Source organism: Macrotis lagotis, chromosome 8, assembly GCF_037893015.1.
Source record: "Macrotis lagotis isolate mMagLag1 chromosome 8, bilby.v1.9.chrom.fasta, whole genome shotgun sequence".
Taxonomy (NCBI): Eukaryota; Metazoa; Chordata; class Mammalia; order Peramelemorphia; family Peramelidae; genus Macrotis; species Macrotis lagotis.
Window position 1 is genome coordinate 131394105 of NC_133665.1, and position 17794 is coordinate 131411898.

General features: G+C 40.7%; 1 protein-coding gene across 3 annotated transcripts in view; it reads right to left on the bottom strand.

Moving 5' to 3' along the window:
* Positions 1-3289: 3289 nt before the first annotated feature.
* The window catches only part of HDAC11 (histone deacetylase 11), a 39485-nt gene continuing 24980 nt past the window's right edge, over positions 3290-17794 (bottom strand). For 2 of the 3 annotated variants that reach the window (XM_074198370.1, XM_074198372.1), the window contains 6 exons: positions 16033-16075; positions 8883-8959; positions 7954-8016; positions 7314-7410; positions 5718-5896; positions 3290-4951 (listed from right to left, as the gene is read on the bottom strand). In XM_074198370.1, the coding sequence (XP_074054471.1) occupies positions 4784-4951; positions 5718-5896; positions 7314-7410; positions 7954-8016; positions 8883-8959; positions 16033-16075 (627 nt within the window). In that variant the 3' untranslated portion in view covers positions 3290-4783. Of the gene's footprint in view, positions 5013-5717; positions 5897-7313; positions 7411-7953; positions 8017-8882; positions 8960-16032; positions 16076-17794 lie in introns of all 3 variants that reach the window. The other variant, XM_074198371.1, reaches the window with a different exon arrangement.

Genomic DNA, 17794 nt, shown 5'->3' on the forward strand with positions numbered 1-17794 from the left:
TGGGCCAGAGCTGAAGTGGGAAAGATGAACATTCAGATCCTACCCTTAATACCATAATCATGTCATTTAATCTCTGACCTTCAGTTTTCCCATCTGAAAAATGGGGGACACCCGTTAATATGGATAAGAAGCAGCAAAGATGTCAAATTTATGACAGTACAGCCCAATCAATTGGGAATTTAACAAAATCAATAAAAATACAACTCAAAATAGATTATGTTAATTTGTAGTTTTCTAAGTCAATAAGTGACCCACCCCTTTCTATTTGAGTTGGACATGACTAAGATTCAGGATCCCCATGGATCATGGGATCCACAATTTAGACATGTAACAATGGTTTCTTCTACAAAATGAGAAGCTTGCACCAGGCAGCAATAACTCACATTTCTATAGTGCTTTAATTAAGGTTTACAAAACTCTTTTCCTACAATGTCCCTGTGAAGTAGGAGGTGCTTTATCCTTAATTTAAAGGTTCTTCCCAGTTTCTAGGATCCTATCTGATGATTTAATGATGTAGATTAAATATGGAACCATTCCAATCAGTCAGCAAACATTTATTACTTCCCATAATGCGTGGAAGGCACTGGGGATCCAAATACAAAAGTGAGATAGCACCTGCCCTCCAAAGAGCTTACCCTTTGCTACACATAGGACTCTGTGGATCAAATATGGTGCTATGAAGATTTATGGTAAGACCAGTTCCCTGGTGATAGCAAGGTCATGCTTGAGTGAGACACCTTCCCCCTACTCCTGACTTCTATTTTTATGACTCCCTGAACTTTTAAGTGGTAGTTAGGCCTTACCCAAGGGACCCCATAATCATCTCTGGCACTGAGGTTTTGAGGCTACAAAGAGTACCTTTAGCAAAGTGGCTCTTCCCAGGAGCAGGGTCAAGGATCAAAAGAAGAGACCAACTGCTACCTCCCTCCCATTCCTTCCAGAGTCCCTCCTCCCCAACCAGAGGAACTGGAGGTCTGTAGGCTACTTTTCCTTTTAGAGGACAGAATGAACAGATACCACAAGCTTCTATGGAATAACAGGATCTAGGTCAGGACCACTTGCCTTGAGGATTAGGCATCAGGAAGAAAGAGGCAAAATAAAACAAAGTAGCCAGGATTAGTTGAAATTATTTTACTAATTTCCAAGAGGGACAGAAACAAGTTAACCACAAAGGCAATTCCCTCTCCCCCTACCCACCCACCTACGAAAGACAAGATGATGCCAGTTTTGTATTTTAGCCTTATATAAATATCTTATAAAAATAACAAAAACTCATCAAGTACCATGGATCTGACAAATCTAAAAAACAAGTTAACAAGTCTCAAAGTGCATTGTAAGTGGCCAAAGTGTGTGTACGTGGGGGGTGAGGGAGTGAAGGAACAAATAGTGGGGAGGTCCTGGTTGTGCCCAAAGTCCCTCCTGCATGATGGGGAGCCATGTGTACCTCTGACCAATTATCCACAAGGGAGCCTATCGTCACAAGCAGAAAGAAATTGAAAGTACATGAAAGTAGCCACATTATAAATATTATTAAGAATGTTACCTTACATTTAAATAGTGCTTTCTTGTTTTTTCAAAGTGCTTTTTATATATATATTATTACTATTGCATTTGCTTCTTGAGACACTGCTGCAAGGTAAGCAGGGCAGTTATTATTATCCTCATTTGATAGATGAAGAAATTGAGGCTCAAAGAAAATTAAGTGAGTCACCCCAAAATTACATGGTGAGTTGGGGCAGAGATTTCTGTGACACGCAGCAACACTAGGATCTTATTTAAGGACTAGTCCAACCCTCTCTTTTTACAGAAGAGGAAACTGAGGTCAAGAGAGTAGAAGTGACTTTTCCAAGATCACACAGTCACTGCTAGGGCTAGAGCTCCGATCTCACTGCACCATGTTTCTTGCCCCAGGGAAGGCAGGCTCTCAGATCAATGCAGGCATTCTCCTTCATTTAAACAATGGCTATTCACTGAATGAAATCCAGCTTTTAAAAGCTGCCAAAATCAAGTCCTCATGGAAGGTCCTGGAACAGGAGAATTTCCAAAGCTTTAAGGAAATAGCTGAGTACCCTGTGAAAACCAGTCTGGCTTCAAAGACCCTGATCTATATTGGGAGAATGGCACAGGATCACAAATCTAAAGCTGAAATGGATCTCAAGTCATCTGTTCTAGCCCTTCATTGACAGTTGAGGAAACTGAGGTCTTAGGGAGTGACATATTTTGCTAGGTGCATCTTTTAGATGCTTTAGTGCAATAGCTTCTGCATCTCCCTCAAGTAACTGCTGTTAAAGCATAATAATTTCTTAAAACCTTATATGCTGGCAAAAGGTTGAGTTTTTTTACATATCAGTATTTTCAATCAGTAAATAAGAAATCAAAGACTCCTAGGTATCTTAACCTATGCTAATGACAAACTCAGGAGGACAAGGATCAGGATGCTGGGGGACTTGTCCTTTAAGGAAGAGATGACAAAAGATCTGATAGCATTGTACAAGGATGACAGTCTTTGAAGGGCAGTTTTGGGCAGAGATATTGTGCAACTTTCATGATTAGGCCACAAAGAGGATTAATGATTTTCCTTATTCTTTGTCTCTATATAAAAATCAACTCTTTCCCAGTTGTAGATGTGATCATTTTTCTGAAATGGTCTCCATCTTAAGGTTTAGAGAATAAAATCTAAAAATGTCTAACCTATATTTTCTCTCATTTTATTTTAACTCTTTATTTTTAAGGTTTTTACAGATTTAGGGTTGACATTGCCCATCATAATCAACAGATTATGGGACCTTGGGTCCATATGGGTCCTTTCTCTGAACTTCAGCTTCCCCAACTGTAAAATGACTCTTAAATTGGAAAATCTCCAAGGTCCCTTCAAGCTCTGAAATTCCATACTCTCAGTTGTCTTTGATCCTGAACTTTCTGAGGATTTTGGATGAAGGCCCCTGGGAACGTGGAAAAGGATATATTTGCCAGACCCCTTTACAGGAAACAATCTCCTTTATCAGTGAGCCTTTTTCCTTCTCAATAAATGGCCAATAATTCTATCTGAGTAAGGAATTAGAGGTCTAAGGTTGCCTCAGCCTTGAGCTTCTGTTCCATCTGGAGAACACCCAAAGACAAGAACCTAGTCCAGAAGCACTTTTTTAGGTCTTTGAAGAGAAGACTTTTAGCCGAGATATAAATTCCAATTCTATAAACATGATCACATTCTTTTCCCAAAACATATTTCTCCTCACCTTAGAGAAGTAATCAATATTGGAAGAGAAATGCCTTTATATACAAATTGGGTTCTCTCTCTCTCTCTCTCTCTCTCTCTCTCTCTCTCTCTCTCTCTCTCACACACACACACACACACACACACACACACACCCATCTGCTACAGTTAAATACATGAGACTGCAGAGTGCTTCTATTCTCCAGTCTTCCCTATGTCCTTGCTGACTACCACTGATCAGTTTTAAAAGGAAGTCTGTAAGAATCCCAATTCAAGAGTCCCCATCCTCCCACCCAACTCCCTCACAATATCAACTACCTCCTAATTAGAGATCTTGTCCCATTCTAAGGATTTATCTGTTGGACAGTCAGACTCCTAACTTCAGCCCTGAAAATTGGACATAAAATTCAGGGGTCCTGAGAATGTGAAACTACCTCATAATTAGAGTCTTCTTTTTCTAGTGACCCAGGGTCTGCAATCATGGAAAGGAGGTTTGTTCAACACAGGAGAAACTGGGATCCTCCAGTTTCTTCTCTGGGCAATATCTCAATCTTATTTCCCTCCCTCCTCAAAAAAAAAAAAAGCAAAAACAAAACAAAATTAAAAAAAAAACAGGGCTTCTAAGCCCACTTTATTCACCTCTCCCATCAGAAGAGATGCTGAGACAGAAAGTGGGATGGGGAAATGAAAAAGGAGAGGAGAACCAAAGAAGGAAAAAATGGGAAGGAACAGAGAAAGTGGCAGGTGAGGATAAAAGGGGAGTAAGGATTGGAGGAAGAAGCAAAGAAGAGATGGAAGGAGATCCCTGGTAGGAGAGGGTCTTTTTCCACTTCCAGCAGCCTCCTAAATTCTCAGTAACCCATTAGGCAAAGAAAACCAGAGCCTTATTTCTCCCTCTGCTTTACTCTATTGCTGCGCCTCATTACCTCCACATCTTTCTTCACTTACTTACCCATCTGCATTCCTGTTTTTTGGGTTATTACTTTCAGACACCTTTCCCTTCTCCTCTCATGTACATTTCAAAAAATCTAAGATAGGAGCTTACCCCACTGTCCATTTGAGGCGACTTTGTCAATGGCTCTGTAGTCCTCTCTTGCCTTCTCCACCTTCCCTCTCCTCAAAATCTCCTCCCTCTCTACAGGACAAGAGAGAAGTCCTTCATGTAACAGTCACCCTGGAGGAGACATTCTGCTTTCCATATAGGAATTGCCTCAGGTCAAGAGAAGGAGGGGAAGGAGAAAAGTAAGAAGTGGAGAGTCTCCCTCCACTGCCCCCAAGGACCCAAACAAGACAAAAGCTAGTCCCCAGGTCAAGGCAGAGATCTGCATGGAAACAGATCAGCAAGAACAGATCCTTACTCCTCCTCTGTTGTCTTTGAAAATGGTTAAAAATAAACTAATTTTACAGGGCCCCACTCTACTCTGTTGTATTGCAGTTGACCCTGACACCTGTCTAGGGTTAAAGTGTTGCTTGTTGCATCTGTTTTTAGAAAACAAAAATTTTCTGGGAGAGGGATGGCCAAGGTTGCCTTGTAGGTGGTCACATCATTTCCATAGTGCTCTTGGCTTCTCAGATGGCCTCAATATGATCAATCAGACCCAAGTTGTATAGGTTGAGGATGGAGTCAGCTATGATCCGAGCCGTATGTTTCTGGTAGCCTCCTGAGGTCACCATGAAGATAGGAACGTTGTGTTTTCGAGCAGCTCGGAATACTAGCTCATCCCTCTTCACAATGCCCTGGAGGGATATGGGCAGGAGACGTTATTTGGGAGAGGGAACTCTTGACTCAGGAGAAGGTCTGAAAAGATTAGACAGATAGGGAAGGCCTGTTTTGACAAAAGTTGGGTTACTACTAAGGAGGGGTTCTAGTCATGAACTCTGGCCTTCCTCTCTCCCACCACAGACCCTCAAGTTTACACTCCTTTGTGGTCACATTTGCTTCCCTCAGGGCCTATTTTTCTCATCTGTAAAAGGAAGAAGTTGGATGAGATGATGTTGAAGTTCTAAGATTTATGTTCTTATGGGCAAAGCCTCCAATGCCTGGGCTCTATCCTCCATTCTAAGTCCCCTCAAGACACCCTGCCCTTTCCAATATGAAATATTCCTGCATTCCCCAGTGATCTCCTGGCTAGTACTGTCACACAAGCCAAACACTGAATGACTTTACCCTGTCATCCTAGGAATTCGTGTCCTAGGATCTTCTGTCCTGTTTGGTCGTTGTTTCTTTCACCCATTACATCTAGACCTGGATTCGGTCATATTTTACCTAATGACCATCCTCTTACCAGCCACCATATTCCCTGACCCCACTCTCTCTCCAGGGCTGGAACCAGCAACAAATCAATTCTGTCATTACCCTTAGAGAGAATTCTCCACTGCAGCTTGAGCCCAGTTACTTCCCACTAATCCTAAGGGGAAATATGAGTGATACCCTGGAACCAGTGAGTGACTTAAATAGGAGTGGAGCAGCCAGAAGACAAGCCAGGTGAGGGCTGGGATTCACCTCGGCTGAAATAGAAAGTCCTCCCAAAGGGTCGCCCTCCAAGATATCCGTGCCCGCATTGTAGATCATCACGTCAGGTGGCTGCTCTTTCAGTGCTTTCTCCGTGTGCTCGGCCACCTTCCGCAGATACTCATTATCTCCTGTTCCCCAGTCCAATTCAACCTTCCTCTTGATGGCACCTAAAAGTCATGAAGGGAAGGCTTTAGCAGAGGTTGGGACCCAATCATCTCCATAAAGACTCCTAGCAGAGACTATCACAAATTGGGATCTTGTCAATCACTCAAGCCACAGGCAGAAAAATGTCAAGATAGGAAAGATGGGACCTCTGGTACTCTTCCCCTCCCACCTCAACTCAATTTTCTTGTTTTCTTCAGTCTGTTCCTTCTCTGGCATATTCCCAGGTATCCATGCCACCTTTCCTTGCCCCTTTGCTCAGCAAAACTCACCTGTCCTCTGGCCAGTGCCCTTGGGATCCTACCCTTTAATAAGAGAAAAGAAGGGGAGGCGATGGCATAAAGAGGCACCAGGAAGTTGGAAGGCATAGTTCCAACGTGGCATCATACCTATAGAGGTGGGCTGGAGTCTAAAGGGCTGGATCCAGCCAGGCCACTTAGTGACTTTTCAGGGTCTTAGTTTCCTCTTAATATAGTATCCCCTCCCTCAGAGAGCATGCCAGAAAGAACACCAGATTTTAAGTTAGAGGGTCTGAATGCCAGGACCAGCTCTACTGCTTATTAGAAAGTGACAGTAGGCAAGTCTCTTATCCCCTTGGGCCCTTATTTCCACATTTATAAAGAGAGGAGATTGGACTTAAAGGATCTCTAAGGTCACGCCCAGCTCCAAATCCTATAGTCTTATAGATGGTAAAGCTATAACTCTTCTGACTGTATCAGTCGGAATTGTTCCTAGCTTACTATCCCCCAAAAAAGTCCAGGGTGGCAAAATAAGGAGGGGGAAGGAAGTGATTCTTGTCCTCCCATTCTCTTCCTCTCTTTTGGAGTTGGAAAATATTATAAAAGATCCAAGACTAAGGCTGGATGACAAATACTGACCATCCCTGAGATGTAAACATCTACCTTATTGTAAATCCTCCTTCCCTACCATATACTCATATGTAAATGAAGGGCAGTGATCCAGACCAAGGGATGGAGAAAAGAGATGTAGCTACAGTGAAGGGGGAGGCATGCTTCCTGTTTCATCAATTTCCAGATGGAACTTAAGATAGATTCTCCCACAGAAACAATGGGAAACGACAGCTGAATCAGTCAAGCATTTCATCGATACTATAGGTTAGACAGGCCTCTAGGGGACCAGATGGGGACCTGAAAAGCCCCTCTATCATTATTCCCTTGGGAAAATGAATTTGAATTCCCAAACAACTAGCCTACAAATTATCTTTTATAACCTCATTCAGTTGGGTACATGTGTTTGTGGGGACATAGGAGAGAGGGTGCCTGTACATTTGTATTTACAGATTTTAAAAATATATATTGGTTTCATACCCAAGCACATTTTGATATTACTGCCTTACAACAATCCCCCCCATCCACAAAGAAATCATACCCAGAACCCCCATTCTAACAATTTACCACTTACGTTTAGCAAAAGTATCCCCTGGGTAAATGTTGCGGTTGTAGACATCCATGATATACACTCGACTGTCGTTCATGAAATCTCTCTCGTGGCCATTCCCCTAGGGAAAACACACCACTAGAGATCTTCTGGAAGACAACATCAACATGCCAGCAATGCTAATGCCAACATGAAGAATACCAAAATGTATACTGTGCCAACCTCCCAGGGTTCTTATGAGAATCAGAGGAAATCATGGGTATAAAGGGCCTCACAAATGCTAAAGCTCTGTGGAGAGGAGCAGCTGTCATCATTATAATCATTATTATCATTATGGATTGGGATTGGCCCTTCCATTTCACTAGTAAAGGTCAAGGGCAGGTACCTATAACCCAGTCCTGCTTTTGACTCTTGCCAGACATGGAATGTCACATATTCCTCTATATGTAAAGACTTCTAAAGATGGTGATCCCAAGTCTCCCCCATGACATTCAGCAACATCTATCCCTGGGCAGTCTAATGCCCTTTGATATTGTGGGGGTATGTGGATAGGAGTGCAAGTGTGTGAAGCACATGCTATTTGGGAGATAGAATCAAGAGGAGGCATGGGCTATCAAGAGAGGACACTGATTCTAATTTCCTTGACATAAGACAGGGAACCCACCTGGTGAGCATCCAAATCAATAATAGTGGCTTTTGAGACTCCTTCTACTCGATCAAATAGAAACTGCTCAAGAGAGAGGAGGAAGAGAAGGGGAAGCAGAGAAATAAACATCTACTAGGCAAACAATTGAGCAGCTTAACATTTAAGATCCATTAGCTCAGGACATTCCATCCTAGGTCTTATAAGGCTCTTTCCTAAAAATCAAACTTTCCCTCCACATGAGTGGCTGTCCCATTTCAGTGGCTTTCCTTTGGGGGCTGTAAGACGGCAGTTGGGAAAAAGACTCTCTACTACCAGTTCAGTGACAGAATTCAAAGTTGAGTATTCCAAATCCTTCATATTCAAAGCAGATGCCATATATATGCCAGCTATCATTATTCCTGTGTTGGTGGTGGTTATATGGTGTTTCCCACTTCAGACCATCCAGCCAATCAATGAAGACTCAGATCCTAAGTTTGGTGCCCTCTTTGACCTCTTAGTTATACCCAATGTAAGAGTGAGAGTGATTTTTAGTCAAAGACAAATTCTCTGTCTCACAGATTATGATCAAATCCAGAATTTCAATGAATTAAGAATCAACTCTTTCTAGGCTTCCCCTCCCTTTTAAGGATAGGGATCAGATTGGCCTTAGGGTCCCCTTCCTGAATCTTTACCTCTTATTGGCAATACACTCCATCCTCCTCTTGGCCAGCTCATGTCCACCACTTCTTAAGGCCTGACTCACTGTTGTGTTTAGTGGAAAGAGGGCTGGTCTCTGAATCCTCACAGTACTGGGTTTAGGCTCAGCTGCTGTCAATTCTAAACCTCAGTTTGGACTACTGGTGAACTAAATGATCTCCAAGGTCCCTTTTTAGCTCCAAGTTCTATGATTCAGAGGGTCCACCTCCCCAGTCTTTTTCCCTTAAAAGCACCAGCTCCAAAGGGCTTACCTTTATAGATAGTGTAATATCAGCATAGGCACAAAATCCTCCTCCCTTGTCACTGGAACAGTGATGGAAACCACCACCTACAGGAAGAAAGAAGGAACCCATTCAATGGTGGTTCTTTTGAGTGCCCTTGTCCCTTCTGCCAGACAACATCCCTCCCTTTCCCACTAGCTCTGACTCGCCAGTACCTCATAATAGAGCCTTCAGAAAGAGTGAACGTCTGTTTTAGTCACACTCTTGCAGTCTCCTCAGCCTTTTTCAAGACCCTCTCCTCTCTAAAGGGCAGTGATAATTTCCACTGATTGATCCTCCAGGAAATGTGAGGGTTCATAAAGAATAAAACTTGCATAACATCATAGCAAATAAAAAAATGCCATAATCTGGTTTCTATACGCTATTCCAGCAGTCAGTCAATTAGCATTGATTAGGCACCTACTAACTTTCAGGCAGTATAGTGAACAATGGGGTCACAAAGAAAGGCAATAAACAGTCCCAGCTCTCAAGGAGCTCACATTCTAAGTGGGGAGAGACAATATGCAAAGAAACTATGTACAAAAATATAAATATAAAGACATAGCAATATAGCTTGTGTGTATGTGTATATATATAAATATATGATTACATATATGTATTGCATATTTGTATACTTGTATATATAGGTTTTGAGTAACTGGCCTAGGCAATGACCATTCAATGGTTAAGGTTAGGTAGGTAAGAGACAAATGAGGCAAAAAGACCAAGAATGAGCACTTTCATCTAGTTAGACCAAGGTCTCCCACTGCATCCAGGGACAGCTCCAGTCATCCTGATCCATATATTGTGTCACTAGACCCAGATGGTTCTGGAGGAGAAAGGGAAGCTGGTGACTTTGCACAGCACCGCCTCCCTTAAATCCAACTCACTTGCATGTCACAGCTTCACCTCCCTGATGTCATGGTCTTCTTTGAGAATGAAGGACTAACAATAACATATGTATGTGTATGTGTATGTATATGTGTATGCAATTGAAATGGAAGGGAATGAAAGAGAAAGAAAAGGCATTAACATTACTCTTGACTGCTCTCCAATGCAGACTACCCCAACCAGGCCAATCTCCCTTCTTACACTAGATTTTCTACATCTAAACATTTTGCACACTATTTCTCCTTTGCTGCAACCCTCCCCCACCCAAGTGACCATTTATAAATTGCCTTATTCCTAACTTCAGAAATAATAATAATAAAGTATTAGAGCCAGGGGGCCTAAGAGCATTGATTAAAAGTTGAAAGTATTAGAGCCAGGGGGCCTAGGAGCATTGATTAAAAGTTGAAAGGGCCCTTAAGGACCACCTAACTCAATCTCTTACCATTACAGATCAAAAACTTGATCAAGGCAATATTGGAGGGGATGTAGAAAAATGGGACACTAATAGATTGATGGTGGAGTGGTGAACTGATCCAACTTTTCTGGAGAGCAATTCAGAATTACACTCAAAGGACAATAAAAATATGTATACCCTTTAATCGAGCAATATCACTATGGGCCTGTATTTCAAAGAGATTCCAAAATATGGTAAAAAAAAAACCTATATGTACAAAAATATTTATATCAGCTCTTTTTGTAGTGGCAAAGAATTGAAAATTGAGGGAATGCCCATCAATTTTGGAATGGCTGAACAAAATGTGGCATATGAATGCGATGGGACACTATTGTTCTGTAATTAATCATAAGGGATAAATATCAGAAAAGCCTGGAAAGACTTGCACAAACTGATGCTGAGTGAAGTCAGAACCATAAGAACATTGTACTCACTAAAGTAACATGAGGTCACAATCAACCATGACAGACTTGTTCATTTCAGCAGCACAATCATCAAAGGCAACTCTGAAAGGATTGTGATGGAAAACATCAACCATATCCAGAGAAGGAATTATGGAATTTAAATGCAGAACAAAATTTACTACCTTATTTTTAAAAATTGTTGTATGTATTATATATTTTTTCTCTCTAATGTTTTTCCATCTCAATTTGATTCTTCTTTCACAGAATGATTAATTATGGATTCATATTTAACATAGTTATACATGTATAACCTATATTAGATTGCTTTCTGTCAGGGAGAAGGGGAGGGAAAGGAGGGAGGAAAAAAATGTGAAACTCAAAATCTTGTAAAAAAAATTAATGTTGAAAACCACCATTGCACGTAGTTGGCAAATAAATAAAACATTAAAGGGAGACTTAAAAAAAAAGAAAACCTGATCAAGAGTAGTGACTCACTAAGATCATATTCATATGCTTTCTCTCCTTCAAAGTCTAGGGCTTTCTGCATAAGGCATTTTTTGAATACTGCAGCACTCCCTGAACTCTCTCTTCCTTTTCCTTCCATTATATGCATAGTCTATATCATGCAATCTGGCACAGACATGGTCGATGAATTTTGTCTGTCCAACAGACAAGCTCTTCAAAGGTATGGCTTATGTCTTTTCCATCCCCTATGGAAAACTTGAACAAAAGGTTGACTAGACAGCCAGAGGCTTTGAAAACACTTGCATAAAATGCCCTTCTTTCTATGGATGGCCCCCTTCACATACTCTACAAGCCAATCAAATTCTCTTACTAATGTTATTCAAACAAAACACTCCATTTCCCATCATCTCCCATCATCATGTCCCATCTCCTTGTCTTTGCACTAGCCATCCTACAAACCTGAAATGCCCTCTCCCACCTCATCCACACCTCTCAGAATCTCTGGTTTCCAAGTTAATTCCAAGATTCAGCATAATCATCATCTTCTAAATGACATTTTTCCTTATCCCACCAATTTCTGGTACCTTCCTTACCAACACCACCTTTTAGCTATATGTGTATACATACATACATACATACACACATATATATGTGTGTATATATATGTATATATATGTATATATACATATACATGTGTGTGTATATATATATATACACATATATATATATATATATATATATATATATATAATCTCACAGTGTCTGGCACGAGGTTGTTTAAGAAATGTCACTGGTTGAGTAGTTAATGGGTTAACAGCCCAGCACTTGATAGAGTTGGGGGGAGGGGAGTCAAGGGGCATGTTGGCAGCTAGGGGCAGAAGGATTTCCTCCCATCTGCCTCCTCCAATCAGTATGATGAGGGTGGAAGAGAAGGATTCTCCCACAAGGCCTGCTGCTGCTAAGAATCCCAGAGTTCAAGTTGGCAGCTCAAGCTCTCAGAACCTAATCAGGTCATAATGGGCAGACAAAGTGCACCCTCTGGTGGTCTCATTGATCTACAGCAGCACTACAAGCCATTTAGCTCAGAGGCAGCTAGCTATGCATGCCCAGGAGCCCAGAGCTACTCACTTCCCAACTTTCTGGCCAAGGTCAGAATAAAAGAATCAAGTCAGCCCCAAAATCTTCTCCCCTTTTCTTCATCTTCCTTTTTCCCAGGGGAAAAGATGACAGCAAGAAAGATAACTTCATATTTGTATGGTGCTTCACAATTTACAAAGTGTACTGAGACTTGAGTAAAGGCTTAGATATCAAAGAAACATTTACTTTACCTCTTTCTAAGTCACAGTTTCTGTGCCTGTAAAAAGGGAATATCTATAACACCTATCTCACAGAAATGTTTTCTGGAAAACACTCCAGCAAGCTGCTGCATAAATTATTAACAATAATAATACTCAGGATAACAAAAGACAACTTATTGTGATTCTGGCTTTAAGGATTAAATAATGGATTGAATCATTAAACCCCTCTCCCCTTGGGGAAAAGGACAGAAAGACATTCAACCTATCTGCCAAGTTTTTAAAAGAGTGTATTGTAATTCAATTGTTTTCAGTTATATTCAACACTCTGCCACTCCATTTGGGGTTTTCTTGGCAAAAATAACTGAAGTGATTACTTGTTCCTTCTCCGGGTCATTTTACAGATGAGGAAACTGAGGCAAATAAGGTTAATGACTTGCCCAGTTAGTAAGCATCTGAAACTAGATTTTAAAAGGTACAGATACAGGAAAAAAAAGGAGGCGGAGAAAGATTTAAAAGAGCATTTCATAATGAGGCCCAGTTATTCATCCATTCATTAAGCATTTAGTTGTTGTTGGTACTATGTGAGATGTTAATGTAGAAAAGATAACTGACTTGGAATCAGAGCGACTGAATTTAAACCCAGTATCTTCTATTTGCTTCCTGCATGACCTTGGCTAAGAGATGAAACACCACCTCACTGGGTCCTTGCTTCCACATCTGTAAATGAGGGAGATAGTTGAGATGCCCTTGGAGGTTGGGCTCTGATCCCATGTCAAAGCACAAGACTGGAGAGTGGAGAGCCAGGTGGGTTAGTGACTAGAATGGCAAACTTGGAGTCAGGAAGATCTGAATTCAAAATCTGCCTCAGATACTTCTTAGCTATGGATGCTCCTGGGGAAGTAACTTAATGTATCTCAGAGTCAGTAACCTTACGGATATAACTAGGGTAAGGGAACCAACAAAAGAACATGTAAAATACTTTGTAACCCTTAAAGAGTTATATTATTATAATATATGCATATATAGTATATTATAAAGTGCTAGCTATTTTTATATGTTGATAGTCTCCAATCCTGTTGCAGAACTGCCATAATAAACCTATCTCTCCACTTTTGTTGAATTTTGTCTTTTTTTTATACTTGTTCGAAGTTTAGGGTAGTAAACTTTGGCCCTAAAATTTATTTCTAGTTATTCTAGCAATCGACCTGAGATAGGCCAATGAGGAAGTGCCTCTCCTGGACACATAGAAAGTCAGAGGGAAGGGTTTGTCCCAAACTCTGAGCAGGCACTCAGTGTCTCCCAAGTAAAAATCACTCAGATATGTGGTTAGGGCTTAACTCTTTCCAGGATCATGTTCTCTGCTCATGCCAATAGTCTTCCCCAAATATAATTCTAGTTCTTGAGAAGTAAGAGAAACCTATGAAACACAGTCTCAAGACATGATATTAATTAATCAGTTCAGCCTGGCCCCACAGTTCCTTTCCTTGTCCACTTATGTAACCTGAGGAATTCTTGCCAGGGCCCCAATTCACCCTAATATCTGAGTGTGAAGGGACAGGCTCCTCTGGAAGGAAATTTCAAATAAGTCAGTGACAATAGATCAGAACAGCATCCTGGTGGTGAAGACCTGATTCAAGAATGGTTATTAGAACAAGAGGGCAGTCCAAGCTGCAGATCAGATCACCAGACCTGCCACAAGCTTTACAAACTGGAGCTTATGTCAAGGGCAGGTCTCCTCCTGACAAGCAGCTACTAAGAGCATCGGCACGCACGCATCCTTGGCAACCACCTTCATCCTTCACCCCTCTGGAGCTGGTGTGGCTTCCCCAGCCTCCATTAAGTCTCTACCACTCTTCCAGAAGTCAGACAATCATGAAGTATTTATTAAGTGGCTACTTAATATGCCAAGCAACATAATAATAAACACTGTATATACATGGAAATAACTACCAACATACAAGATAGATACAATGTAAATGAAAAGTCAAGCATGAAGGAAGACATGAGGGAAGGGATGATGGCTGAGAGACCTACAAAAGATGGGATTTGAGAGGAATTTTGAAGGAAGTATGGAATTATAGGTGAAGAAGGGGCACATTCCTGATATGGGAGGTCTGCAGTGAAAAGGTTTGGGATCATATATACATATAGATCAGTGTGACTGAATGGGGATGGGGAAAAGATGTGAGAAGACTAGAAAGATAGGAGGAAGCCAGGTTGTGAAAGGCTTTAAAAGTCAAATTTTATATTTGAACCTAGAAAGAAATAGGGAACCACTTGAGTTTATTTGAATGGGTGCAAGGTAATATGATCAGACATCTACTTTAGAAAAGTCACTTTGGCAGCTACAGGAAAGATGGATTAGAGGGAAGCCAGACTTGAAGTGGGGAAACCAACTAGCAATGATTGGTTCAGCCATGAGGGGATGGCTGAATATATCAGAGATAGAAATGCCTGCCAATTAGTATCTGTCTCTATTGGGCACTGCCTCATTCCTTGCTTCCTTTAAGATAAGTCTACTGAATTTATCTTATCCTGAGATCTAAATAACCCTTTTCTGCATAGTATTGTTGAGGAAACAGGCCCAGGGAGGTAGATGTCACACAGAACCAAGAATCAATCTGGTATCCTCAGTTTCCTTAGCCTATGGTTCCCCCCCTGGAGTTCTTTTTCATAAATGGTATTGTTCCTCAGACTCTCAAGGAGAGAGACCCTTGTCACTGAGGTTGGCTTCATCTGTGGAAGGAATGAGCCACCAGTTAAGTGGTATAATTTGTGAAGCCCAGTGAGATCCCTCTGCCCAAAGGTGTCCCTCCTACTGGTTTGTCATGAAGTCTAAAATGCCACCCTTTGATGTTCTTTCTTAAAAGCTTTCTGGAGCTAGGATCATCCCAAGGTTATACATACCAATAGGAAGGAGAAAACAAACATACCCCCATATGCTTACGCACACACATGACATGGAACTAGGGCATGTCTGTTGCCAAGTTTCATCATTTCTACCTTTCCCACATCTGTGTCCAGGAGAGGCACCTCCTCATTGGCCTATCTCAGGTCAATCACTAGAATAACTAGAAATAAATTTTAGGGCCAAAAAGAATATTTTAACTTTGAACAAGTGTAAAAAAAGACAAAATTCAACAAAAGTAGAGAGATAGGTTTATTATGACAGTTCTGCAACAGGATTGGAGACTATCAACATATAAAAATAGTTAGCACTTTACAATGTATTTTATATATTTATAATAATATAACTCTTTAAGGGTTACAAAGTATTTTACATGTTCTCTTGTTGGTTCCCTTACCCTAGTTATATCCATAAGGTTATAAGAGATACTTTGAAGATAAGTTAAGTTACTTCCCCAGGAGCAATAAAATGAAGAATTAGATCAGACCTAGAAGTCTATAATAGAATTTGAGAGTTGGATTCTGTGGGTTTTGTAAAGGAACAACCCTCAACAAAGGCTCTAAAACCACAACTCCTCAAGGGTTCATCTTCTAAAAGTCAACTGGGATTTCTCAGGCTGAAGAATGAAGGATAGGGAGACAAAATCTACACATCACACACACACACACACACACACACACACAATGAGGCTCTCCCATGCTAAATTTCCTGTTGTACTTACCTATATTGATGGCCCAGCCTCGTTCAATAGCCAGTTTCCCAGCCTTAGGGAATAAGCACAGAGACAGTATGAACAAGTCATTTTATCAAGTCTATGGGGGGGGTCTATCCTTTTCCTAACAATCCAGAAATGGCACTATTTTAAGCTTCCTGGGCAACATTATTGGCCAGTTTGGTAAAAGAACAATGGTGCAGGAAAAGTAGAGGAAAAGTCTAGAAGGAACTCTGGATTTGGAGTCATGGGATCTGTTTCCAAACCTGGTTATGCTACTGTTTTTGAGTTGGGGGCAAATCAACTTTATTCTTATGAACATCATTTCTTAATCTTGTATTGCCTTCCACAGGACCATTGTGAAGAGGGTAAACCTATCACAGGGGAGAAACCCATATATACATATATATATATATATATATGTATATATATATATATATATATATGTATATGTATATGTATATGTATATGTATATGTATATGTATATGTATATGTATATGTATATGTATATGTATATGTATATATTGCAAGGCAATGGGGTTAAGTGACTTACCTAATGTCACACAGCTAGGTAATTATTTAGTGTCTGAGACCAAATTTGAACTTAGGTCCTCCTGACTCCAGGGTCTGTACTCTATCCATTGCATCACCTAGCTGCCCCACCTTTATGATATTTTAAAGGGAGTTAGGGAAGAGGGGAGCAGCAGACCAGTCAAAGGAAGGGAACAATTCTGATATCTAAATAACCCTTTTCTGATTCAACTAAATAGATATTAATTGAAGATCTACTAGTACAAGTTTCATAGACAATTAAGAGAGACAAGAAGCTAATAAAACTTAGTCCCAACTCTGACAGATCTTACAGTCTAGTGGGAAGGATAAGACATGCACATAATAACCAAAACAAAAGGTAGAAAGTGAAAAGTCTCATGGGAGGCATGCAAAGAAAATATCAGGAAAGCACAGAATAGGGAGGGAACCCCAATTTGGCTGTGGTGTTGCTTGAGGTTCATTATAGGAACTAGATTTTGAGAGGCAATTAGGAATTTAAGAAGATTCCCAGGACTGGATCAGCATATTAGTTCAAGGATCTGATCTGAGTCAAATTATTGGGTACTATTTTAAAACTGATCTTAGATATTTAAAAACTTAGGCTCTTAGCCTTTAAGTCAGAGGGAAAAATTAAGATCATGTCTTTCAATCCCCTCAGAATATGGATGAGAAATTGGTAATCACAGAAGGCTGGATTTGAACCCAGGTCTTTGGATTCCAAATCCTTCATTCTTTCTGTTACACTACCATTATGTATCAACTACATCTTTACTCTTCCACCCGATAGATTATTGATGCCATTTAATAAGTACATCTATGTCTATATCAATATCAGAAGGAGCTCATCCTCTTCTGCTGCCCACTAACAAGGCCCCGGAGTTAGAAGACATGGGTTCAAATACCACCTCTGATGCTTCCTACCTGTGTGTCTGTAAATTCTCAGGGTCTATGAGGAAGTAGAGCCAAGGCAGCAGTACCTCCCAAGGTCATTGCAGAGCTATATCACAGGACATCTCACAGGACTTCACTCCTCAAATTATTCCCCTCTTTCCTCTCATAGCTCTGAAGGAGCCACACAAGGTCGGGGCAGGAAGGAGATGAGAAATCAAGAGTCCAAGTGAGAAATTTGTACACAAACCAATTAGCATTTTACTTCAAAAGAGGTAGGAAATACTATCTTCTCAGTCATGGATGAAACACAGTGAATAAACATCTACT